This window comes from Phyllopteryx taeniolatus, chromosome 5, assembly GCF_024500385.1.
Source record: "Phyllopteryx taeniolatus isolate TA_2022b chromosome 5, UOR_Ptae_1.2, whole genome shotgun sequence".
NCBI classification, from domain to species: domain Eukaryota; kingdom Metazoa; phylum Chordata; class Actinopteri; order Syngnathiformes; family Syngnathidae; genus Phyllopteryx; species Phyllopteryx taeniolatus.
The window spans coordinates 3,716,824-3,744,272 of NC_084506.1; the positions used below are offsets into that span (position 1 = coordinate 3,716,824).

The 27,449-nt window shown below is 38.5% G+C and overlaps 1 protein-coding gene across 5 annotated transcripts in view; it reads right to left on the reverse strand.

The window, feature by feature from the left end:
- Positions 1-724: 724 nt before the first annotated feature.
- Positions 725-27,449, reverse strand: part of LOC133477809 (basic helix-loop-helix ARNT-like protein 1) — a 39,972-nt gene continuing 13,247 nt past the window's right edge. For 3 of the 5 annotated variants that reach the window (XM_061772980.1, XM_061772979.1, XM_061772977.1), the window contains 15 exons: positions 27,296-27,328; positions 24,987-25,016; positions 24,495-24,652; positions 23,076-23,155; positions 22,574-22,666; positions 22,206-22,323; positions 16,916-17,065; positions 15,608-15,854; positions 12,270-12,376; positions 11,518-11,668; positions 11,357-11,436; positions 11,150-11,261; positions 9,956-10,049; positions 5,839-5,932; positions 725-4,117 (listed from right to left, as the gene is read on the reverse strand). In XM_061772980.1, the coding sequence (XP_061628964.1) occupies positions 3,960-4,117; positions 5,839-5,932; positions 9,956-10,049; positions 11,150-11,261; positions 11,357-11,436; positions 11,518-11,668; positions 12,270-12,376; positions 15,608-15,854; positions 16,916-17,065; positions 22,206-22,323; positions 22,574-22,666; positions 23,076-23,155; positions 24,495-24,652; positions 24,987-25,016; positions 27,296-27,328 (1,705 nt within the window). In that variant the 3' untranslated portion in view covers positions 725-3,959. The remainder of the gene's footprint in view (positions 4,118-5,838; positions 5,933-9,955; positions 10,050-11,149; positions 11,262-11,356; positions 11,437-11,517; positions 11,669-12,269; positions 12,377-15,607; positions 15,855-16,915; positions 17,066-22,205; positions 22,324-22,573; positions 22,667-23,075; positions 23,156-24,494; positions 24,653-24,986; positions 25,017-27,295; positions 27,329-27,449) is intronic. The other 2 variants (XM_061772981.1, XM_061772978.1) reach the window with 1 other exon arrangement.

The following is a 27,449-nucleotide window of genomic DNA, read 5'->3' on the forward strand; positions in this document are numbered from 1 at the left end:
GTTTTCGGCCTTGCCGCTTACATGCAGTGATTTCTCCAGGTTCTCTGAACCTCTTGATGATATTATGGACCGTAGATGATTAAATCCCAAACTTCCTTGCAATTGTAATTTGAGGAACATTGGCCTTAAATTGTTGAACTATTTTCTCACGCACTTGTTTACAAAGAGGTGAACCTCGCCCCATCTTTGCTTATGAATGACTGAGCAATTCAGGGAAGCTCCTTTTATACCCAATCATGGCACCCACCTGTTCCCAATTAGCCTGTTCACCTGTGGGATGTTCCAAACAGGTGTTTCATGAGCATTCCTCAACTTAGTCTTTTTTGCCACCTTTTTTGGAATGTGTTGCAGCCATAAAAGTATTTGCTAAAAACAATATAAAGTTGAACAGTTTGAACAATAAATATCTTCTTTGTAGTGTATTCAATTAAACATAGGTTGAACTTGATTTGCAAATCATTGTATTCTTTTTATTTATATTTAACACAACATCGCAAATTCATTGGAATTGGGGTTGTGTGTGTCTCTCTCCTCTCTCTCTCTCTATCTATATATATATATATATATATATATATATATATATATATATATATATACACACACACACACACAAACACACATACTTGCTATAAAACGCCTCGTTGTCAGCTGTGAGTGCATGCACATTACGGAGGAATAGAGGTTTCTTTCTGTGGGGTCAGAAAAATTATAGAAACACCAAGAGTTCAAACTGACAGAAACAATAGTTTTATTTTAAAAATATTTCACTGCTGATACAATACACATCATACTCATATTTGCATAAAGTATACTTTTAACATCATATTTATAGTTTGATACATTATTGTCCGGTGGGGACAGGAAATCGACTTGGGGAACACTTTATTGTAGTGTCTAGCTTTTAAAACACAGAAAAAGCACTACAACAGAGAGAGTGGACAACCTCATCAGCTGCTGCCTGACCGACTGTCTTTCTGTCATGCAGTTCCAGTTCAGTATAAAATGGGCGGTCGGAATGAGGGCTCCGCTGACAATCTGATTGAGAACTATCAAATTATAAATACAAATACTATATATGTCAAGAACGCCTTCTTGACATCCCATATAGTAAGTAAAAAAAGAAAAAAAAAAAACTGCCCGTATGGAGAGAACTAGCTTTAGTAGAAAAAAAGTCATTTTGAAATGTGTTTTTTGCTCGTAAAATAGTGTGTCTAGATCCCAGCCACAACATTATGACCACTTGCACACTATAACGATATCCAACACAAGAGCTGGATCTAAAATGATGCCTTTACAAAAGGTAATTATGCACACGTTTTAATTGACACGGTCAGAAAAGTATTAATTGAACAAGATGTTCATTGTTGTAGTATGCAGTGGCATAGCACCAGATACATACAGCATCTTCTTGGAGATGTGTCAGAAAGGTTCCAGGACTGGTGTCACAAAAGATATATTTCAAATTCAAACTCCAAGGTTTTTTCTTTCCAAGCCATGTTCTTGTAAGCCAGGAACTGTCAGATGCTCAGTGCATGATATGCAGGAGTGTTGTCCTGCCACAACTCTCGCCTCTTCTCATGCGCTAAATGAAGCAAACGCCATATAGTCTCTTTGTAGCTGTGTTTGAACCTTTATTTATCAAGGAAAGGCAATTGAGACCACATTCCCAGTTGCAATGCTGACGTTTTACTTAATTCATTTACTCTTAACTTATTTGAAAATCCCATGGCAAATGTGGCATCAGTTTCAACTTGTGGTAGTTGCCCTGCAAATATTTTGTAACACTTCCATATTCAACCTTTTGGATGTACTCAGTGTTGTACTGTATTGTCTCCATACGGGCAGGCGGAGAGATCCGCGAACGCCTTCTTGACATCCCATTTCAATTGAAATCCTTGAAGGAAACAGCTTTTTAGCAGCAGCAAGGTAATGTCATGTTGAGATATCATTTTTATCATTGAAGGGATCACAAACTAAAGTGAAGAACAGACAACTCAAGGCCGTCCTTCATGACTTAATCATATCCAGTCTTACTCTGCTGCATCTTGTGTTTTTCTTTTTCCATTTCATTTTTTTATTTATTTATTTTCCATTGAAAGTTTCACATCGTAGTAATCTATGTTTTCAAGTGCTAAATAGACCAAAATCAATTTCGCAGTAAAATGCACCCAGGAGGTGTACCTAGAAGTATTAGGGCCACACTGAAAACATTGCAAATTTTTTTTTTTTTTTTTTTTTTAATGTTTCAAGCATCAAGTTATAATTTAATAAGAATAAAGCAATTATGGAGAATAAAGTTGCACGATTCTAGTTCTAAATATTATGGGAATGTTTTTGTTTCGATTAATGTGGGGAACGCATTATTATTTTCTTAAACAAAATACAATTTCATACTCATAAAATCATGTTGTTCTTGAAAAACTTCATTTCATTACAATAGTCAGCCTTTTATCTCCAAAAAATATAACTTCACTATACAGTACATATGGCAAAACTACTTTTGGTGGGGGGATATATTTTTCGATTTTTATTTTCTTGACAAAATATGACTACATATTTAATAAAGTGATTTTACATGGGGGGGGGGAAGCCACTAACAAGCAATAAGATAAACTTTGTTCTCTTAATACTAATTTCTAATCAAAGCAAACTTTTTGGGAGAATACTACTTTTTCCTAAAAAAAAAAAAAAAAAGACAACTCCATACTTATACATTACATCTTATCCCTCCCCCCAAAAAAGATTAATGATCATACATTCCGACGTTAATTTTCAGTGTGGCCCGAGACTTCCGTCCCCGGTCTCCTTTAAAAAACGAAAACCAGTGTGGAGCGCGCGTATCTGCTTTTCAGGTGTCAAGATTTACAGCGTGTGAATGACCCCAGATGACTTAGCCATCAGGTATTAAACTGTTAAGTGACTGAGAACACAGTCAACTTGTGTTAAGGGCTCCGTATGTCTGACTTTGATGCTAATTAGCTTGCCAGGAAGACTGCCTGGACAAAGTGTGCAGCTGTCAAAATGAATGATGAGAGCACTATTTTTGTTGTTGTTTTTTGGGGGGGGAGTGGTGTCTTGGTACAGGGCCTTAAAACATAGACTGCTGCTCCCGTCACATTCTAACAACTTATTTGCTTGCTTCCCTGGTGGAAGAGTCACAAGACGGCAATGAGTTGTTTTTTTTCGCCATCATGATTGCCAGCTAAAATGTCAATGGGAAAAACCTGGTTCAGCTTCATGAGGACCACTAAGTACAACTTTTTCGATGGTTTTCAAATGAGTCATAGAAACCCAGACGCAAGCCGCAATTTAAAAAGTGGAAGTAAGAGGGAAACAACAGCTAGATGTCTTCCTCTGATATATAGACAACTGGAATAGACTTTCATGTGGAATTATTGGAGTGAAGTGTCTTTTTAGCTATAATGCAGAGGGTTAACTGCTGTGACTGTTTCTGCATGTCAACTAAAACCGACAACAACACTCGGAGACTAATACCACCCGGGAGCGACGAGCCACCCAATGTTTCCGTGTTAGTTGGGGCTCAGCAGCTGACAGCGGGGCACAGAGCCAGTGTCAGAAAGAAGGCTGTCCTGTCCGTCAGCGTCACAGCACTGTTATCCTAACTGATCCATTTGTAGAATGTCCAACTGTGGCAATAACTATCACTGCAAAAGTGCTCATCTTTACATATATTATCGAAATGCCTTCTTTTGAATTCAGCTTGAAGCTCCGTGAAGCCACTTTTTATATTTGAATCTTCATTTCTGTTTCATTCAGAATGACTCTTTTGCAGTGTAGTTTGCAACAGAGTGCAGGAAACAGAATGGAAAATGTAACAGTAAAGCCATTTCCTTGGCTGAACCTTCTCTACCGGTGGCTCTGGTGCTGGGAGGGTCTCTCTCTCTCTCTCTCTCTCTCTCTCTCTCTCTCTCTCTCTCGGTGCGTGTCCTTCAGCTTGTTTACAAAGGCCAAGGCAGGTCGCTGAAGTCCACGGGGCCGCCTAAGCCAGCGTCCGCCTCCAGAAGGGACATGATGACAGCCATGGCCGCCTCGTCATTGCTGGGGCTGCTGGAGCCGGGCTCGTCCATGATGTCTATACTCAGGTGGGAGTTGTCGCCTGCATTGAGGGATGCGAAATTTTATTAGCCCGCGCGTGAGCAGAAAGAAGAGTTTAGATTGAACTGCCACTATATCTAAGATTTTAAGTGTGTTTTTTTTGTGTGTGTTTTTACAGTACACAGGCAAGTCAGAATTTAGGGTTGCACGCCTTTTAGTGTACCAAGACCAGCATTGAAAAGTATGTGAACCCTTATGTCTTACATTTCTGCATAAATTGGTCATAAAATGTAGTCTAATCATGTAAATAAGAATAAACAGAGTCTGGTTAAACTAATACCACACAAACAATTACGTTTTCATAAAATAATGTAAACTAAGTCATTGGTGGTGTTGTGATACATTCGCCTGACTTGGGTGCAGGCAGCGTGGGTTCAGTTCCCCCTTAGTGACGGTTTGAATGTGAGTGTGAATGGTTGCCCGTGTCTATATGTGCCCTGCAACTGACTGGCGACCAGTTCAGGGTGTAGTCCACCTTTTGCCCGAAGCCAGCTGGGATACGCTCCAGCGCCCCGCGACCCTGAACAGGTTAAGCGGTATTGAAAATGGATGGATGGATAATGTAAACATTCACAGGGCATGGAGGATTTTAATAACTGGTTGACCCTCCTTTGACAGCAGTAACCTCAACCAAATGTTTCTTGTTGCAGATCAGGATGAAACAAACAATAACTGAAAAAGGTTGCAATAAAGGCCTGGAAAAGCATTTCAAATGAAGAATGCAACAGTCTGGTGAAGTCAATGGGTCGCAGGCTTGATGCAGTTATTGCAAGTAAGGGTTATGCCACCAAATATTAAATGTTATTCACTTTTAAGTTCATTTCATTCATTTTCCCTACCGCTTATCCTCACTAGGGTCGCGGGTGTGCTGGAGCCTATCCCAGCTATCTTTGGGTGAGGCGGGGTACACCCTGAACTGGTCGCCAGCCAATCGCAGGGCACATATAAACAAACATCCGTTCGCACTCATATTCACACCTATGGGCAATTTAGAGTTTTCAATGAAACTACCATGCAAGTTTTTGGGATGTGGGCGGAAACCGGAGTACTCAGAGAAAACCCACGCAGGCACGGGGAGAACATGCAAACTCCACACAGGCGAGGCCGGATTTGAACCCAGGTCCTCAGAACTGTGAGGCAGATGTGCTAACCAGTCGCTCAAAGTCCCACCTTAAGTTAATTTAATAATGTTAATTTTAATAATGTCTGTTCCAATACTTTTTAGCAACCAGTACCCGAGGAAGAAGATATTGACCCCAAACTTTGAGGAACTGTTAAAAGACCACTGGTGAGTCAATTTCAATAGCAGGTAAGGACATCAAAGAGTTTACCCATTTAACAGCTGAGGAAGATTGACCACTCAACAGAAAGAAATAAGGCGAAAATGGTGATTCAGTTGCAACCAACAAAATAACTGAAAATCCCACTAAGAGTACAAATAATCTCCTGAGGCATCATCCTCCATCACAATCTGCGAGAAAATAGTCCCCCAGCATCTAATGTATGTCATCATTAAGGCTGTAACGATTCTGTATCGAAACTGAAAATGGCAGTTTTACAGTAAACTTCAACTGGGAGTGACAAAAAGCTTGAAGCAAACACGTTTTGCCTCTTATTTGGACAACTGTCGAACGAGAGAGAGGTAACCCTATAATAAAATGTAACAAGTGGGTTTGAACGTATGCCCCGCAATTAACTGTCATGCATGTGTGCGAGACTCACTCATGATGGACTGGTTGGAGTAGGGATAGCCGACAGAATCAGGCCCAGGAAGGATCCCGGTGCTGGCTAGCTCAGGTGTCCCTCCATTGTGAATCTATTAACATGACACATGTATCAGTTACTGTCAGAACACGCCAGCTGAAATCTGGGCTGAGAACAGTTTCCATTCAGTTTGCAGCTTTGTTTGTCCACATGGAGCAGGCAAAAAGGTTCAGTCTTGGCTGGTGGACACTTTGACAAAATCACCATGACTGGACATTTAATTTTGTTGTCTAAATATTTTAAAATTGAAAAAAAGAAAAAGTGGGGCTTTGTCTTTTTAAATTAAGGCCATAACTGTCTTTGTGACTGTCATTTCCATCTCAAAGACATCCATTTACCAAAGAAAAATACACCAACACAGATTTTGACCAGTGTATGAGTAATTTTGAGCTTAATACATAATGAATCGCGAACAGCTTCAAGTGTTCATTTTTTACACACAGAGTGGAAGTGCAATTAATTCTGTTTGCAGACAATAGGCAGAAAGGATAAAATTTTTAGGTCAAAGAGAAACATTGGCCGAAAATGCCAGGTAAAATACTTTATTATAATCTTGCATACTATACCTCTGATATGTGAAGATTTTTCAGCTGTCTGAATGTCTAATACTTCTTAGGATTATTTTTCACTTTGTGCCAGTTAAAGTTTTTTATATGAATTGTACTTAATAAAGTGTAGGTAACCTAGGTTACCTGACAGAGAACCACAGCTGCTGCAACAAAAGCTGAGCAGTTGGAGACACCTGTACATACTTCTCATTAAGTCGCATTGATGGTATTTTTCTTATGACTAACTTGGCAAAGAGACCACAAGCTGATTAGTGAAGCATACACACATGGACAAAATTGTTGGTACCCCTCTGTTAATGTAAGAAAAACCCACAGTGGTCACAGAAATAACTTGAATCTGACAAAAGTAATAATAGCTAAAGATTTAATGAAAATTAACCAATGAAAATCAGACTTTGCTTTTGAATTGCAGTTCAACAGAATTATTTTTGAAAAACAAACTCATGAAACAGGCCTGGACAAAAATTATGGTACACCTAGAAAAGATTGTGTGTCAACTAATTAGCATCACAGGTGTCTTCAAACTTTTAATCAGTCAGTCGGCCTATTTAAAGGGTGACATTTAATCACTGTGCTGTTTGGCGACAGTGTGTACCACACTAAACATGGACCAGAAGGAGAGAGACTTGTCTCAGCAGATTGGAAAAAAAAATATTACACAAGCATGTTAAAGGTAAAGGCTATAAGACCATCTCCAAGCAGCTTGATGTTCCTGTGACTACAGTCGCATATATTATTCAGAAATTTAAGATCCATGGGACTGGAGCCAACCTCCCTGGATGTGGCCGCAGGAGTAAAATTGAGGAAATATTGAAGAGGCGCACAATACGAATGGTAACAAAACAGCCCAGAACAACGTCCAAAGAAATCCGGTCAACATCCGTCGTCGTTTGAGCCAAAGTGGACTTCATGGCAGATGACCAAGGAGGATACCACTGTTTAAATTAAACAATAAAAAAGCGAAACTGGAATTTGCCAAACTGCATGCTGACAAGCAATAAAGCATCTGTGTAAATGTACTACAAACAGACGAGACAAAACTGAAATGTTTTGGCACAGCACATCAGCTCTATTTTCACAGATGCAAAAATTAACCATAAGAAAAGAACACTGTCCCTACACTAAACATGGAGGAGGCACTGTTATGTTCTGGGGCTGCTTTCCTACATCTACCACAGGGTGTCTTGAATCTGTGCACGGTACAATGAAATCTCATCACTAAGAAGGTACAGTGGGGCAAAAAAAGTATTTAGTCAGCCACCATTTTTGCAAGTTCTCCCACTTTAAAAGATGAGAGAGGCCTGTAATTTTCATACCTCACCTATCAGAGACAAAATGCGAAAGAAAACTGTCTGATTTTTAAAGAATTTATTAGCAAATTATGGTGGAAAATAAGTATTTGGTCACCTACAAACAAGCAAGATTTCTGGCTCTCTCAGACTGTAACTTCTTTAAGACGCTCCTCTGTCCTCCACTCGTTACCTGTATCAATGGCACCTGTTTGAACTTGCTATCAGTATAAAAGATACCCGTCCACAATCTCAAACAGTCAGACTCCAAACTCCACTATGGCCAAGACCAAATAGCTGTCAAAGGACACCAGAAACAAAATTGTAGACCTGCACCAGCCTGGGAAGACTGAATCTGCAATAGGTAAGCAGCTTGGTGTGAAGAAATCAACTAAGGGAGTAATTATTAGAAAATGGAAGACATACAAGATCACTGATAATCTCCTTCGATCTGGGGCTCCACGCAAGATCTCACCCCGTGGGGTCAAAATGATCACAAGAACCAGTGAGCAAAAATCCCAAAACCACACGGGGGGACACAGTGAATGACCTGCAGAGAGCTGGGACCAAAGTAACAAAGGCTACCATCGTAACACACTACGCCGCCAGACTCAAATCCTGCAGTGCCAGACTTGTCCCTCTGCTTAAGCCAGTACATGTCCAAGCCCGTCAGTTTGTTTGTTTGTTTGTTCGAGAGCATATGGATGATCGAGAAGATGATTGGGTGAATGTCATATGGTCAGATGAAACCAAAATATAACTTTTTGGTAAAAACCCCAACTTGTCGTGTTTGGAGGAGAAAGAATGCTGAGTTGCATCCAAAGAACACCATACCCACTGTGAAGCATGGGGGTGGAAACATCATGCTTTGGGGCTGTTTTTCTGCAAAGGGACCAGGACGACTGATCAGTGTAAAGGAAAGAATGAATGGGGCCATGTATGGTGAGATTTTGAATGAAAACCTCCTTCCATCAGCAAGAGCATTGAAGATGAAACGTGGCTGGGTTTTTCAGCATGACAATGATCCCAAACACACCGCCCGGGCAACGAAGGAGTGGCTTTGTAAGAAGCATTTCAAGGTCCTGGAGTGGCCTAGCCAGTCTCCAGATCTCAACCTCATAGAAAATATTTGGAGGGAGTGGAAGTCTGTGTTGCCCAGGGACAGCCCCAAAACATCACTGTTCTAGAGGAGATCTGCATGGAGGAATGGGCCAAAATACTAGCAACAGTGTGTGAAAACCTTGAAGACTTACAGAAAACATTTGACCTCCATCATTGCTAACTAAGGGTATATAAAGTATTGAGATGAACTTAATACTTATTTTCCACCATAATTTGCTAATAAATTATTTAAAAATCTGAATGTGATTTTCTGGATTTTTTTCCTCATTTTGTCTCTCATAGGTGAGGTATACCTTTGATGAAAATTACAGGCCTCTCTCATCTTTTTAAGTGGGAGAACTTGCACAATTGGTGGCTGAAAAAATACTTTTTATACCCCACTATATTCTACAGAGAAATGTGCTGCCCAGTGTCAGAAAGCTTGGTCTCAATCGCAGGTGATGGGTCCTGCAACAGGATCATGACCCAAAACACACCGCTAAAAACACTCAAGAATAGCTGAGAGCAAAATATTGGGACTATTCTGAAGTGGATTTCTATGAGCGCTGATCTAAATACTATTGAACATCAGTGGAAGGAGCTGAAACATGCCATCTGGAAAAAGCACCCTTCCAACCTGAGACAACTGGAGCAGTTTGCTCATGAAGAGTGGGCCACAAAACATTCTGAGAGGGTGCAGCGGTCTCATTGAAAGTTACAAAAATCGTGCTTGCCTCAAAAGATTGTGCAACAAAATAATAAAGGAACAATAATTTCTTGTCCGGGCCTTTTTTCATGAGTTAGTTTTTTTTAAATATTTCTGTTGAACCACAATTCAAAAGCAGTCTGATTTTCATTGATCAATTTTCATTACTCTTTTATTTATGACTTTTGTCAGATTAATTTTTTTATGTGACCACTGTGGGTTTTTCTTGCATTAGCAGAGGAGTACCAACAATTTTGTGTATACATAGTTGACTTGCATTGATGCCTGCGTTCTTGTTAATCAATGAATGTGACAGGAAGAATGTACTTATGATAATTATGTTTCTTTAAAATGTGCCTCTGCTTTTCAAGACTTTCTTTTCCAGTAAGTATTGTCTGAGTGTACATCACCTTCTTTCCCCCAGGAGAGCAGGTGTCAGGTGGAGGGGTACTGGTGATGTTCAATGGGCTAGAACCACAGCTGGAAGGGGAGGAGCCTCGGATCCTACAATCAAACCAGTGAATGATTTGTCAATAGGAAGATTAAAAGGAATATGGAAACAGCCATTAAAGCTTTCATACCCCACAAAAGCAATCTTCGTACCACACAGAGAGAAAAGAAGCTTAATTTTCCTGGCATGAGTTGCCTTGTATGGGATAATGTACTGTTCGTATCAAATATAATTTTTTTTCTAACTTAATAAATCAGAACCACAATAACCTGGTTGAATCATTCACTGGTACTAAAGAAGTACATTCCTACACCAGAAATCTTTATGTGCCTCTACTACAAGCCCTGACAAAAGACGTGTGTAAATGTAATTAGTATCTCTGGTCCAGACCTAAAGTTGAAAATTATATCTGGTGTATTTTACATTACACATTTGATTTTAATTCATTCATCACATTGGCATATTTAACTTTGGGCCAAGTAAAAGCATGTGCATACTGTAAGATAACAACACAAACAGCATTTGAACATTTGTTGATCTATACAGTGATACGTTTACCAGCTGATATATTCAATAGGGATGTTCGATACCACTTTTTTTCAGACCGATACTAGTACGAGTATTCACTCTTTGAGTACTCACCAATACTGAGAGTTCCAATACCACAAGGACTTTTGATACATAACATTTCAATGAACACAATGACAGATAATTGTGAACAAAGAAATTTTCTCTCTTTCTGACACATGACAATTCACCAATATGTCAAATGTGTCGCTGCAGTGCAGCAGCAACTACGGGCAAGGAGGACTGACTCAATGTCGAATTTCTTTTGCCTTACGTATAGGTGGCTGGTATTGGGTGCCTTCACGAGTACCTGATACCTTGAAATAAGGCCAATACCGGCCAGATACTGATACCTAGTATCAGTACTCGTCCATCTGTAATATTAAACTTCTAAAATGCTGAGTTTGTCCGTTTCACCCACAGACAGAGGGATGCCAGAAGTAGACAGAAATAAAGAAAAACAAACTGCACTTTGCCAGCGCTTGTTTGGTGCACACCAGGGTGCAGATGATCGGACACTCTCACACTCAGTCTCTCAGTGGAGAGCACGGGTTGCAATTTGTTACAAACAGCAATATACTCTTACCTTTGGATCTCCATAACTTCCTCTGCAATCATTCTTCCAATTTTCCCAGCTCCTGCTCTTGTGCCACCGGGAATGCCAGGCACCGTCTGCAATGCCCGTCTTCCTCCACCTACTAGTCAACAGGAACCGTTTTTATGCAAGTCAGTGATCAGTAATGCTCGACAGTGGTTGCAGTTTGTACTGTGCTAGACAGCATTTTAAGCTTACCCTCTGAAGGGAGAACACTGTCCATACTCTGTGGGGAGGCAGCAGATTGAGTGTATTCTGATCCTTCTATCATAGGACACCTAGAGATAGACAATAAAGTTGAAATTATCTGTTTCACAACAAGTCTTTTTGACATCCTGTATTTGTCCTCTGCCACTTACGACACAACAGTGTTAGTGGAAACTATGTATTCCACCTCCTTGGTCCAGGGGTTCATAAAGCTGAACCATCGGCTCCTCAGTGTGATGAAAGAGCCATCTTTGATCTTGAATTTGTAACAGTTGGTGTTAATCTTCTCTCTCATCTGCAGCACTACAACAGAAAACAGAATAAACAAATGAATTGATTTAGGGGACCCCAGCTTTGTCTCATGTATTGTAGTTACCATTGCACAACAGCAGTACATAAAGCGCTCCAATAAATAAGTACAGTCCAACAGATTTGTGAGAAAACCTTGAATTTCTTTTCACAATAATTTGTCAGGATTCGTGAATTTCTTTACAAAAAAAGTTATCTAAATTATGAAATTCGTACATCCATTCTTTGAGGAGTTGACAAAAAAAAAAAGACTTTTTAAAGTCTACCCATTTATTATGAGCACTGTCGTATGTGTCCCTTTATTGCAATTCTCAAATGATATTTAAAATAAGAGGGAAACCCAACGCAATACTGTACATCAGAGGTCAGAAGGTATGGCCTGTGTATGTGTTTGCAGTACCAATCACAATTTAACCTTTATCGTCAAATTTACAGAGACACTATTTGTCTGACGTCAAGTCCTACTCAAATTATATCTGATTCAAGATGGCGGCGATAGCTAGTCTTCAGTTAGCTAGGTACATGACCTTTTCCTTCCATCACAACTGCTATCCAGTGTTAAAAGTAAATTAATCAGACCCGCGTTTTCAAATACCCTGTCTGTGGCACTCTGCCAGATGGCCAATGTCATCCTGGTGGAAATACTCATAGAAGGATGTTCCCAGCAGCTCTTGAGGCAAGTAAGCAAGGATGGCTGTTGCTCTGAAAAGAAACCCAAAAAGATTTTAAGACTTTATTTGGTACGCATAGCAAATTTTAATGTTCATCATCACATAACTGGAAAATCACATGTTTTCAGATGGTGAGTAAAAAACATTTTTCAAGGCCAATTTTTACTTGCACTGTTCTGGCTCACTATCTTGCTGCAAGATGATGAATCTCACAATCAGTTTGGTTGGCAGACAAATTGTTCCTGTGGACTTGAGCTCTTTATTCTGCTGACATTATGTTAAATTAATTTATTAATGAATAATCAATCAATCAATACATTTATTCAGATTATTGAGCCTATCGTGGGAGAAGCCATGACTAACTATACTGAGTTTCATAAATGAGAATGATTATTTATTTTATTTTTTTTTTTTTTTTTTAATTGAAAACAAAACAATTTAAGTTTCCAAAATCTACTTTAATGATTTTTGAGGTTTTGTCACTGTTGATCCAGCACGGAAAACAAAGAGCTAACCAGCCAAAATTTAAAAAGCCAATCATTTGCAAATCATTGTATTTATTTATGTTTAACACAACGTCCCAACTTCATTGGAATTGGGGTTGTATGTGTGTGTGTGTAAGCACTCTCATTCTGGAAAATAATTGACTATAATCAGTCTGTTTCACTTCATTTTTCACTATTACCAACTTCAAAGGCCTCCCCCAAATGCATCATCCAGGAAAATATTAGGTACAGTATATTTCCGTTTTTATTGGCCATTTCTGAATTTGAACTTAGTTGACAAATTACCCTAACATCGCTCGGTCGCTTAATACATTTAACATTAACATCCGTAAACTAATTCGATAAATGTAGGCGCGTTTCCTAATTAATACAAGATGTACTAGGGGATCAGCTCTTGTCGCCAATGTTACGTGTGTGTAGCAATAGAGGATGTCCGCTCCAGAGGTGGGTAGAGAAGCCAAATATTGTACTCAAGTAAGAGTACTGTTACTTGACAATAATGTGACTCAAGTAAAAGTCCTCCAAAAAAATACTTGAGTAATTATTTCACTGTGTACTTTTTACTCTTATTCAAGTACTGAGTAAATAGCAAAAACAATTAAAAAAACATTTGCAATTTTGTTTTCTCAAGTGAAAATATCCACGTTTGGGCTTTCTCAAGTGAAAATATCCACGTTTGGGCAGACAGTGCCAGACAAGTACTACAATACATGCAAGCTGTTGTTTTTGTCCATCTAAATGTACAACTCCAATTCCAATGTAATTGGGCCGTTGTATTAAACATAAATAAAAACAGAATACAATGATTTGCAAATCATGTTCAACCTATATTTAATCGAATGCACAACAAAGACACTGATAAACTTTATTGTTTTTAGCAAATAATCATTAACTTTGAATTTTATGGCTGCAACACGTTCCAAAAAAGCTGGCACAGGTGGAAAAAAAAAAAAAGACTAAGAAAGTTGAGGAATGCTCATCGAACAGCTGTTCGGAACATCCCACAGGTGAACAGGCTAATTGGGAACAGGTGGGTGCCATGATTGGGTACAAAAGGAGCATCCCTGAATTGCTCAGTTATTCACAAGCAAAGATGAGGTGAGGTTCACCTCTTTGTGAACAAGTGCGTGAGAAAATAGTTGAACAGTTTAAGGAAAATTTTCCTCAACGTACAATTTCAAGGAATTTAGGGATTTCATCATCTACGGTGCATATGATCATCAAAAGGTTCACAGAATCTGGAAAAATCACTGCATGTAAGCGGCAAGGCCGAAAGCCAACATTGAATGCCCGTGACCTTCGATCCCTCAGGCGGCACTGCATCAAAAACCGACATCAATGAGTAAAGGATATCACCACATGGGCTCAGGAACACTTCAGAAAACCAATGTCAGTAAATACAGATTGGCGCTACATCCGTAAGTGCAACTTGAAACTCTACTATGCAAAGCAAAAGCCATTTATCAACAACACCCAGAAACGCCGCCGGCTTCTCTGGGCCCGAGCTCATCTAAGATGGACTGATGCAAAGTCCACATTTCAAATTGTTTTTGGAAATTGTGAATGTCATGTCCTCCGGGCCAAAGAGGAAAAGAACCATCCGGATTGTTATGGACCCAAAGTTCAAAAGCCAGCATCTGTGATGGTATGGGGCTGTGTTAGTGCCAATGGCGTGGGTAACTTACACATCTGTGAAGGCACCATTAATGCTGAAAGGTACATACAGGTTTTGGAGAAACATCAGTTGCCATCCAAGCAACGTCCCCCTGCTTATTTCAGCAAGACAATGCCAAACGTGTTACAACGGCGTGGCGTCGTAGCAAAAGAGTGAAGAGTACTAGACTGGCCTGCCCGCAGTCCAGACCTGTCTCCCATTGAAAATGTGTGGCGCATTATGAAACGTAAAATACGACAACGGAGACCCCGGGCTGTTGAACAGCTGAAGCTGTACATCAAGCAAGAATGGGAAATAATTCCACTTACAAAGCCTCAACAATTACTGTCCTCAGTTCCCAAACGTTTATTGAATGTTGTTAAAAGAAAAGGTGATGTAACACTGTGATAAACATGACCCTGTCCCAGCTTTCTTGGAACGTGTTGCAGCCATAAAATTCTAAGTTAATGATTATTTGCTAAAAACAAAGTTTATCAGTTTGAACATTACATATCTTGTCTTTGTAGTGTATTCAATAAAATATAGGTCGAATATGATTTGCAAATCATTGTATTCTGTTTTTTCTTTTTTTTCTGCCAAAATGGTGGCCATCTAGGGAGGATGATGAGCTGGGCTGGTTTGTATAGTGTTAATACCTATGCCCGAGAAGCCCAATAGAAGACCACGTGTGAGGTCATGTGACTTTCTTTCGTTGTTTGATTGGTGAACTAGACTTAAACGTCACTAACGCTTAAATTAGATGGCGCAAACAACGCCCAATGCGGAAATCGAAGTTGTAGTTTCGCGCACGAAATAGTTGATAAATAAGCAACAATTGATAAATAAAAGCAGCGAGTAACATTTAGATCATTGTAACGGAGTAAAAGTACCGTTACTACTAACTGCCAGCGTTCAAGGATTACGAAACAGCCGATGACGACACTGACGGCGGCGCCCCCGCCCCCAAAATTGCCCAACTGAGCAATTAATCTTTTAAATGACAATGAGATGTCCCACTTTCAGATTTTTTTTCTGAACAGAAAAAAGAAGTTTCCCTGGATGACAAAAGATTGATCTAATGTTTTACATTACGTTGGCTCACCTCTGGTCAACGAAGACAAATTTCCCATCAATGGCATGCCGGGAGACATACTCGGTGGGCTTCACTCTGATATCTGCCAAGCTGGGCTGGGGGACAATATGCGGGTGCAACCGACCGATGGCCACCAGGCAACTCAAGTTGCAGCCTTCGTTATCAGGCTCATTGTCTTCATCAAGACCCATCTTTGTGGGCGGCCAACTTTTAAGGTATCCTGTGCTATGGATGGTGCAGAAGCTCTTGCGATCTGCTGTGATGAGAATACAAAAGGTAAATGTAAGCAGTAGAGTTTATACTTCGAAGTAATGACATTGGTTGTGTTCCTCGATGTATTTTTACATTTCATGGGTTTTGCTGTATCGCATTAGAGCATTTGGTATGATGAGTATGTGGAAGTATTATGCATGGCTTTTGCCATAATGAAATACCCAAGTGATTCTGTGTGTATGTGTACCACTAGTGGAATGCAAACTTCCTTTCGTGGTACGCAAAATAATCACTGCCCAAGTACAGTTCAGTTCAAATTTATCTTTTAAGTGCACATGCTTTAACAACTGTTTTTAAATATTTATTCACATACAATTTATATTTAACTTTAATGTGCAAAGAGCATCATTAATATTCAAACTACACATCATGTTAGAGTAGCTTACAATAAAATTGTACTTTTTAGGAATAAAACCTCTTGTTTTTTGATGAACACTGAGGCCTACTACGCTACTGTATTTTAATGTTGGTCATGATGGTGGTATTTGGAGTAAAAGTATTGTTTTAGGTGGTACTTGGTGTAAAAACGTTGAAAACCACTGAAATACACATTAAATGTGGGTTTAACATGATGAAAAGATATACAAAAAGGGCTTTCTTAAACTTCAGCAACAGTAGCTCTCAACACTGACACTCAATGTCATTGCAGTTTCTTGGTACCAAATGCTGCAATATATCATGCTCGGCTGATCATTAACAATCAGTAATAACTATACCGTCAAACTAATCATCTGAATTGGTATACATGCTGTGATAAATGTAACATTTTGCATTACGTTTCTTTTTTATTTGTATCTTTTGGTCAAATAGATATGCACTTCAGGAGGCCAACGTCCTTTGTTGTTGTGTGAGTACTGGTTATAATAAGGACGTGGCCTTTAAAAATTGAAAGAGGGAAACAGAAAAATACTTTTTATAAGGTGGCAGCTCAGACAAGTGTATTTCAAACTTATGAAAAAGGTAAAAATGTCGACGGGAAACAAAAAATTACAAGAAATGTCAGGGCAATATATTGTGCATATAGAATTGCTTGCAGAACAATACCTTTTTTCTTTGAGCAGGTTGAGGGAAACTCTTTATCCTCTACTTTGACAGACGGCCTGTTGCACTTCATCCTACAGAAAAATGATCGTCTGGCACCAGAACAAAGTCTAGATGGCCCAGGCGTGATGTCAGTCTTTACTGGAAGACCAGCTGCAAATACAAAAAAAGAAAACAAACAGCACAGTTTACAAACTATAGTAGATGAGCATTAACATATGTTGATACTTCTGCAGCCAAAATTAAAAATGTTTTTACATTTCAAGGTCACTGAGGGTTAAAATTAACCAAACCTGGTGATCAAGTTTGTTTTAGAAAAAAAAATTTAAATGTAAAAACTTGACAAATTGTATTATTGTACATTGTTTATTTTATCTTAAAGGTACCTCAACAGGATTCAGTCCCAGGAGGGTCAACATGGATGTGCTCTGATTATAGCATAACGTCACACCTTTAAAGACTGAGTACCCACTGAATGCTCCGACAGCAAGTTTCATAGCTCAGGGTCAACCTCTAAACTGAGGTTTCTCCAAATTAATGCCTGGATGCGACTAAAAGACAAATTTGGTCTCTCTCGATGGCAATATGTCAGACTACTGCCATAAAATCTTGCCGTATCCCGGTCAACAACTGGCAACACTACACACACAAAACAACATTTATTACAATATTACAATATCATCGTATCCCGTCTTTTACGATCACTGGGGTTTATCTTGTCAAATCAAATACTCTCGGGGAGGTGGGACCAGAAAACGATGCGACCGGATATACCCGTTACTATGGCAACAACATTGGAATACGGCAAGGTGTGTTGGAAAAAAAACAAACAAGATGAGTGGGAAAATAAAGTGTGGTGTCATCACCAAGTGCTCGATAGATGACTTTTGGGCTGTCCATTCAAGGAGAGCTTGAAATACAGATACTGTAATTTCTCATGTATAAAGCGCACCCATGTATAATATGCAATCCCCAAAGTTGAGCTCAAAATTCTGGAAAACTCTTCTACCAATGTAGAATGCATTTTTACAATGCATGATTTTGCTTCTACCCATACGATCAAAACATGAAATACAGTGGGTACGGAAAGTATTCAGACCCCCTTAAATTTTCACTCTGTTATATTGCAGCCATTTTCTAAAATAAATTAAGTTAATTTTTTTCCTCATTAATGTACACACAGCACCCCATATTGACAGAAAAAAAACTGTATTGTTGAAATTTTTGGAGATTTATTAAAAAAAGAAAAACTGAAATATCACACAGTCATAAGTATTCAGACCCTTTGCTCAGTATTTAGTAGAAGCACCCTTTTGAGCTAATACAGCCATGAGTGAGTTTTTCACACCTGTATTTGGGGATCCTCTGCCATGCCTCCTTGCGGATCCTCTCCAGTTCTGTCAGGTTGCATGGTGAACGTTGGTGGGCAGCCATTATCAGGTCTCTCCGGAGATGCACAATTGGATTTATGTCAGGGTCATTCAAGAACAGTCACAGAGTTGTTCTGAAGCCACTCCTTTGTTATTTTAGCTGTGTGCTTAGGGTCATTGTCTTGTTGGAAGGTCAACCTTCGGCCCAGTCTAAGTTCCTGAGCACTCTGGAGAAGGTTTTCGTCCAGGATATCCTTGTACTTGGCTGCATTAATCTTTTCTTCGATTGCAACCAATCGTCCTGTCCCTGCAGCTGAAAAACACCCCCACAGCATGATGCTGCCACCACCATGCTTCACTGTTGGGACTGTATTGGACAGGTGATGAGCAGTGCCTGGTTTTCTCCACACATACCGCTTAGAATTAAGGCATAAAAGTTCTAGCTTGGTCTCATCAGACCAGAGAATCGTATATCTCACCATCTTGGAGTCCTTCAGGTGTTTTTAGCAAACTCCATGCAGGCTTTCATGTGTCTTGCACTGAGGAGAAGCTTCCGTCGGGCCACTGCCCTAAAGCCAGTGATGGTTGATTTTCTAGAACTTTCTCCCATCTCCCGATTGCATCTCTGGAGCTCAGCCACAGTGACCTTTGGGTTCTTTTTCACCTCTCTCACAAAGGCTCTTCTCCTCCGATTGCTCAATTTGGCCAGACGGCCAGGTCTTAGAAGGGTTCTGGTCGTCCCAATCGTCTTCCATTTAAGGATTATGGAGGCCACTGTGCTCTTAGGAACCTTAAGTGCAGCAGAAATCTTTTTGTAACCTTGGCCAGATCTGTGCCTTGCCACAATTCTGTCTCTGAGCTCTTCAGGCACTTCCTTTGACCTCATGATTCTCATTTGCTCTGACATGCACTGAGCTGTAAGGTCTTATATAGACAGGTGTGTTGCTTTCCTAATCAAGTCCAATCAGTATAATCAAGCATAGCTGGACTCCAATGAAGGTGTAGAACCATCTCCAGGATGATCAAAAGAAATGGACAGCACCCGAGTTAAATATCTGAGTGTCGCAGCAAAGGGTCTGAATCCTCATGGCTGTGTGATATTTCTGTTTTTCTTTTTTAACAAATCTGCAAAAAATTCAACAATTCGTTTTTTTTCTGTCAATATGGGGTGCTGTGTGCTAATCAGTGGAGTTTTGCTTATCTGGAGAGTAAGCTGTGGAGAAAAAAACTTGACGTGCTCGAAAAAAAAAACTGACTGCAATTTTGGAATCAGCATGCCAATTTTAGTTTTAATCAGCATAAAAATCTAACTCAACAGAATTTTTTTTTTAAACTGTTCCCCAGTGTTATTTATTACGTTATGGGTCATTATTATGTTATGACCTTCTATAGGAGAAACCCATAACATAATAATTGCCCATATTTTAGAAGAAGAATCCCCTTTATTGTCATGAACATGCATGTATGCACATGAAATTTGTTCTCTGAATTTTACCCTTCACAGTGAACACACACACTTGTTAACGGCCCATTACATAATAAATTTGCTTTTTTAAAAAAGGGAATAATATATATTACATTATGGGCCATTATTACGTTATAGGCTTCTACAGGAGAAACCCATTACATAAATCAATATTGTAGTAGCCCATAATGTAATAAATTTGCTCTTTTTTAAAAATGTATAACGTAATAACTGACCAATAATGTAATGAAAGTCCTGAACCTATAATGTCCGCTACAGTTGAATCCAGAAGTTTACATACACAACTTAAAAAGGCAAGCACTTTTTTTCCTCATTGTCTCATGAAATTAGACAATTTTTTTCCTGTTTTAGGTTAATGGGGATTGCTAAAATTATTTATATTTGCTAAATGATAGAATTATTTTTTTTAGGCAATTTTTCATTACTTTCTTTAAAATCAGAAGTATACATACAAAAAGATTACGACTCCTTTAAGCATCCATCCATTCTCTGTACTGCAATTTAGGAAACCCAGATGATGTGGTGCATTTGGAAGCTTCGGATAGGTTTATTGACAACATTTGAGTTAGAAGCACACCTGAACACACTGCTTCTTTGTGTAACATTATGAATCACCTGAAATAAAGTTAAAATAAGTAAGCCAAGACATCAGGAAGAGAATTTTGGGCTTGCACAAGTCTGTTTCTTCCTTGGTTGCAATTTGCAGATGCCTGAACATGCCACATTCATCTGTTCAAACAATTATATGTTATATAACTCGTTCGTAAATCGAGGACTTCCTGTATAAACAGAGGATAGGTTCCCCCCCCCCAAAAAAAATAAATAAAAATAAAAAAATCTGAATAAGCGAATTTGCAAAATATGCTGTGCAACGCGGTTGCAATACAAGACAAATTGGAGGAAAGTAATAAAGGTATCCCTTGTTCTTTTGCTATTTTTTATTATTCATCATTAAAAGGTTGGTATGATTATGATCCCTTCTTTTGAAACAAAAAAATGAATCATAGGTTCCCGGTTTATGATACTAGATAGACTACAATTTAATTCGTCTGATTTAATTTACACAGGATATAGCAAATGTATAGTTAAAAAGGCATTCATTACAGTCTATAATAGAATGTACTCACATGGTAAAATTCACAAATGCAAAAACTGTTCATTTGGGATCGCACATTGCAAAACATCAGAATGAGAGCAGGAGAATGGTTGAGGGGCCGCTCAAAACATAAGGCCTCATTCACTAATAAATGCGTAGATCTGTTCTCACTCTGCGCACAAGTTGAGCATATACGCAAAGTTACCATCAGAGTCATGACACCTGCATACCGGCCAATTTTCTTCACACCACTGTGCGTATGTTAATGAATCTGAATTCATTCTAAATGACGGGCTCGTGCCCGCACAGTCTTATCTGCAGAAACCGCGCCCCTATTTCCCTTTAAAAGGGCCAATGTGTGGATGTTTTTTAACAAAAGGTGGCTGATCCAAAACTTGACTAACTTTATTTTTATCTAATACTCAAAACATTGGTATAATTGAAAAGCTTACTTAACACCTAAACCGACGACATAATAGTCATGTTAATCATGTAAAATTAATTTCAAAGTTAAATTACAGAATATGTCAAAAGACAACTGTACAAAAACAATTTAAGAGTCGAAAATGAGCAAACATTGCATGTTACGTAGTAAGTAATAGCGGAGCAAAGAGGCATTGGTACTTGATAAGATTCATGAAATTAGTGTTGGAAGCGAAAGGAAGTATATACTGTAAGAGCTATGTAAGCCGACCAAAGTGCGTCATAATTCACGCCAGCGGCTGTGTGCGTGTGTGTGAATAAATCAATTTACATCACATCTGCACATGCAGAATCATAGAATAATACATTAAGGAGATTGTCATAGGAATTAGAAAGAATACTGAAGCCTTGGAAAAACCAGGAAAGGCCGACGGTCTGATCGCACTTCCTCCTTCGAGTGACAAGGTCGGCTGCTCATGGAGGCAGCTGGCTCAGGACACACATAAATGCACATATTCTACTGTACAAGGCAGCGCTTGAATGGGACGAGGGTAAAAGTGATGAGAATTGTCCTTTTAATTGCTATATATGACAGTCAACCCATTAGCAAATTTCTGGTTTGACTTCTTATCGCTACAGTTATTATTATCGTTTTTATGAATGACTAGAGTTCCAATATGTTGTGCATCTTGGGTAAAAGATGTTTTTGACGTATTTTCAATAGATCGTGCATTATTTGTGCGTACGCATGGTCTCAGGGCGTTCTAAATTTGTTCGCAGAGTACGAAGAAAAACAAGTAGGGACGTATTGATAAATCTCAGGTTTGTGCATCCAACGTTCGTACGCACGATTTAAGCACAAATCTGTGGGTCACACGGTTAGTGAATGAGGCTCACACTGAGCAGATATTTACTTACTTTTAGCATCAATGAGCCTCTCACGAGGGGCTGTATCGGAAGAAGACAGCTGTTCTTTGACCTTGGCAATGTCCTTTGGATGAAGGTAGTCAAAGAGACTCTGACCTATGAGGTCATTCTGAAAACAGTAAGCAAAACAGAAACGTAATGTGTGTCATTTGGTCATTACACCAACCCACACTGCATGGCTTACAGTGTGTTACTGTAGTTCTATTGAATAGCTTTCTACCAAAATTGCTTACAGTGGGAGAATATCAAACAACCAATCAAGTTACAATTATTTTGTACTGTACATGTTGACAGGAAACATGACGAGCTTTACAACACCACAAGTATTTGATAGAGTATATTGCAAACACAATGCATACCTGGCTGTAGTTAAGAATCTTGAAAACTGATTCTGAAACGAAAAGAATCTTTCCACGATCACATCCAACCACAAACAGGAAACCATCAGCAGCCTGCATTATGAAACAGATAACATAGGAGAACAAACATTTAAATTTCAGAAACAGTTCCACATGCAGTGTCCTAAACGAAGGTGTATCCCAACAATCTTTTTTTTTTTTTTTTTTTTTTTTTTTTTTTTTAAAAACCTTGAGTTTTCCTTTCAGGATTAATATTTCTGATGGCATAATACACAACAAATTACTCCCATTAAGGTGGGCCACTGATTGCAAATTGGAAGTCAATGTGCACACAAATATTTTTTTTCCCCTCTAACATTCATTTTTGTATTTGTAATACTTAAATTGTTTTCATTTCGATACATACTTTTATAAACTATAAATTATAAACTATATTGCTCTCTCTCACACACACTTCTTTTAAATAAAAAAATTAATGGTTTCATGACTGTGTAGCACTCACTCTTAGGATCAAATGCTTCAGCTCATCATCGGAAAGGAAGGCAGGCTTGTAATTGGCCTCAGTATATGGATTTGCTGCTCCTGCATAAAAGAGTAAACAGTTATTACAAACTAGGAATAATGGAGTACCGTTTATATTGCATATCCTCTCTCTACCTGGCAAACTCTTTTTATTCTTTGCTGCAATTTAACTAACTGTAGTAAAGTGATAACCGATTAGCAGCAAGGAAAATATGTTGATGAAAAGTTACTGTATTGGTAATTTAACGGATTAAAACAACAATAACCATTGATTAGAAGGACCAACAGCCATGTACACATTTTGGCATCACACATCACCCAGAACTTGATTAAAAATAAATTTGAGAAAATTGATGGAAATTACTTCCAGAAATTACCATAATTTCTCATGTATAATGCGCTTTTTTTTTTCCTACCAAAATTGTCAAAAGTCAACAGTGCGCATTATATATAGGAATAGGGGAAAATGGAAAGAACTTTCACATTTTATAAATGTATGCCGCCATCTAGGTTATAAACAAGCTGGACACTTTAATTCCAATTTGCCACTGCCACCTAGAGGTTATGAGAAAGGTGTACACTTTTATTTTAATATTCCAACGCCCCCTAGGGGTTATGAGAAAGGTGTACACTTTCATATTAATATGCCAGCACCACAGAGCGGTTATGAAAAAGGTGTAGGCTACACTTTCATTCCAATATGACGGGTATGTATGACTGCATAATATGTACAGTTGTGCTCATAAGTTTACATACCCTAGCAGAATTTGTGAAATTTTTATTTATTTATTTTTAATATAATTACGACTGATGACTGAACAACAACCATCATTAATTTCTTTATGGTTATGTTTTGTTTAACGATAATGCTTTTCTGAAATGCTTGACAGTTTAATTTGAATCCCATTAAAATAAAATAAAATGTGTTTCGCCTGACCCTTCATGTTTTCTTTAAAAAATTGTCTTTCTAAGGAAATCTTACAAATTTTGCCTCGGTAATAAAACATATGAGCACAACTGTGTTTTCTCATTTACTAAATAAAAGTAAGGCTCTGACTTTCAAAATAAGAGCAAGTAAAAATAAATTACTACGTGTTCAAATAAAACGCTTAAAACTTAAGAATAATTCTATGAAAAAAAATAAAATACAGATAATACTTCATGTTTTGATCGTATGGGTAGAAGCAAAATCATGCATTGTAAAAATGCATTTTACATAGGTAGAAGGGTTTTCCAGAATTTTGAGCTCAACTTTGGGGGTGCGTATAATACATGGGTCCATATTATACACAAGAAATTACGGTAGCTGCTTTCTGCACAACAGTGTTAAAACGGCAAATTATAGGCAGCTATTCATTTGAACGTTGTGCCAGAAGTCAGTGATGTAGTCATTTCTAACCTCTGAGTGTCTTCATGTGCTGAACAGCCATGCGAAGAACTGTGAGCTTGTCCAGTTTACGGGACATGGCATTACATGTGGGCACCAGTGACGCCAGTTCATCAATGAAGCTGTTCATCTTGTCCCTTCGACGCTTCTCAATCTGACTGTGAGCCTCTCTGTGAAGAAGCACAGGGAAAAGTGAGCATTAACACAGACACATAATCCTCATCAGAATTAGAAATGGAATCACTTTGTATTCTCAATCATACAAAACCACCTGACAAGACATAAACGACTACTTTTACATTACAGAAGTAGGAACGTCATATTTTTGGAGCTTGATTTAATCTCCAAGACATTAGGAACACACCGTTAGCATTACCAAACCTGTAACTCTAATTTATGACCTAACATAAACACAGTGTCTCAAATCAGAAAAAACAACAATTTATGTGGGGCGGAAAAATAAAGCACCACTGTACAGCAAAAGAAAAAAGAAAAAAAAGTTACCTGGCATTCTTTATTCGGCCCGGTTGGTCACTGAGAAAAGAAAGAAATATTAACAGTGAAAATATGATCAGATAATATATTCTCCAACAATTGGCCAATTTAAAACCTGACAAAGTGTTTCAACAGGTTTTGTAACAAGTAATAATAGAAATTAAGTAATCTGTATTTGTACTGATGAGAGCGACTGATGAGATGGATATACTGTAATACCTTAAATATAGTGCCAGTAATGTTTTGAGATCAGCAAACAAATGTAAATATCAGACAAAGATAACCCAAGTAAACAAATAAAATCACTATTTAAAATCTGCATTTTCTAAGGACAACAATCTATTCAAAGCTACCTGGTCCTGTGTGAAAAGGTAACTGCCCCCCTTGTTAAATCATGAATTAACTGTGACTAGTCACATTTAATGGAAATCTAAGTTGATTTTCATTAACCGAACCCAAGCCGGATTACCTCCTGTTCAATCAAGAAATCACTTAAACAGAACCTGTCTGACAAAATGAAGTCGGCCCAAAAAAAAATCTCGAAAAGATGCAACAAAAAGCCAAGATACAAAGAAATTAAACAGCAGATGAGAAATAAAGTAATTAACATCAGTCTGGAAACAGTTACAAAGCTATTTCTAAAGCTTTAGGACTCCAATGAACCACGGTGAGCGCAATTATCCACAAATGGAGAAAAGGTGGAATAGTGGCTAACCTTCCCAGGTTCAAATAAAGTGCTTAACTAAAGCCAGCCTACAAAAATTACCCCAAGAGCACAGCAACATCACATCCAGGAGGTCACAAAGGAACCCAGGACAACATCGGGGGAACTGCAGGCCTTTCCCTGCCTCCGTTAAGGTCAGTATTAATGACTCAACAATAAGGAAGAGACTGGGCAAAAATGGCAGCGTTCCAAGGTGAAAATCACTGCTGACCAAAAAGAAAAATGCTAATCGTACCTATGCAAAAAAATATGAATGATTCCCAAGACTTTTGGGAGAATATTCTATGAACTGACGTGACAAAAGGGGAAATTTTTAAGGTGTGTGTCTCGTTACATATGGCATGAATGTAACACAGCATTTCAGAAAACAAATATCAATCAATAATGGTGGTGGTAGTGTGATGGTCTGGGGCTACTTCTCTCCTGTAGGACCTGGATGACTTGCTGTGATTGATGGCACATTAAATAACTTGTCTTTACAAGAAAATCCTAAAGGAGAATGTTCGGACCATCAGTTTGTGACTTCAAGCTGAAGCACACTTGGGTTCTGCAGCAGTACAACAATCCAAAACTACTGACTGGCTTAAAAACAAAATGAAGGTTTTGGAGGAGCCTATTCAAAGTCCAGACTTGAATCTGATTGAAATGCTGTGGCATGACCTTAAAAAGGGCGTTCATGCTCAAAAATCCTCCAGTGTTGATGAATTAAAACAATTGTTCAAGGAAGTGTGCAAAAATCTCTCTACAAATATGTGAAAGGCTCATTGCCAGTTATTAAAGACGATTGATTTCAGTTGTTGCTGCTGAGGGTGGCCTAACCGGTTAGTAGGTTTAGGGGGAAATTACTTTTTCACACTGAGCCAACAAACACTTTGAATAGTTATTTTTCCTTCATAAATAAAATCACCTTTAAAACCAGCATTTTGTGTTTATTTGGGTTATCTGTCTGATATTTACATTTGTTTGATGATCTTTAACAAAGTGGAGAAACTATGCAAATAAATAAGAATTTTAGAAGGGGGCAAATACATATTCACAGCACTGTAGATGCCATGTGTCATCAATGCCAAGTGCATTGTCTACCAAACAAATCAAACACCTCACACCACATAGAGAGAACGTTACTTCCCTTTTTCTTCTCAGGTGATAAAGATGAGTGACAGTAATTGTTTCAGAATAGAAACTCTCTTTCAGAAATGGACATTGAAGGAGCCCATTTGAGCTCTTTTGTCAGCCACTCGCATATTAATTTAACTCTGGAAAATTGCATGTTGCAAGTTGTCTGAGCAGTATTAAAGACGATCCAACGTTATGTGGAGACAGCATCTTATAGAAATTGGCCTCCCACCTAATAGATACATCCCTATTTCTACTTTATTAAATAAACACCTCCATTCAATATACAGTATGTGGAAATATGGTACGTTCATCTGATCTGCTGCATACTGAAATCCTGCAGGCTAAGCTAATTTTTCGATGACTAATGCTGTCACATCACAGGATATCATTTCCAATGAATTTTTAGTGTGAATATTTTTTTCTTTTTAGAGATGTAATGATGAATGTAACATTTTAAGTAAAGGTGGCATCTTACCTTCCCAGTTTATCTTTGTCTGGGTCCATATCACTATTGAGGAAGAGGGACAATACTGGTTTTAAGAACATTCAAATAAATGCAACAGTGTAGAAAAGCTTGGCACAATCATTTTTCACTCAGAACAGAAAGTTTAACGGTTTATAAAGAATCC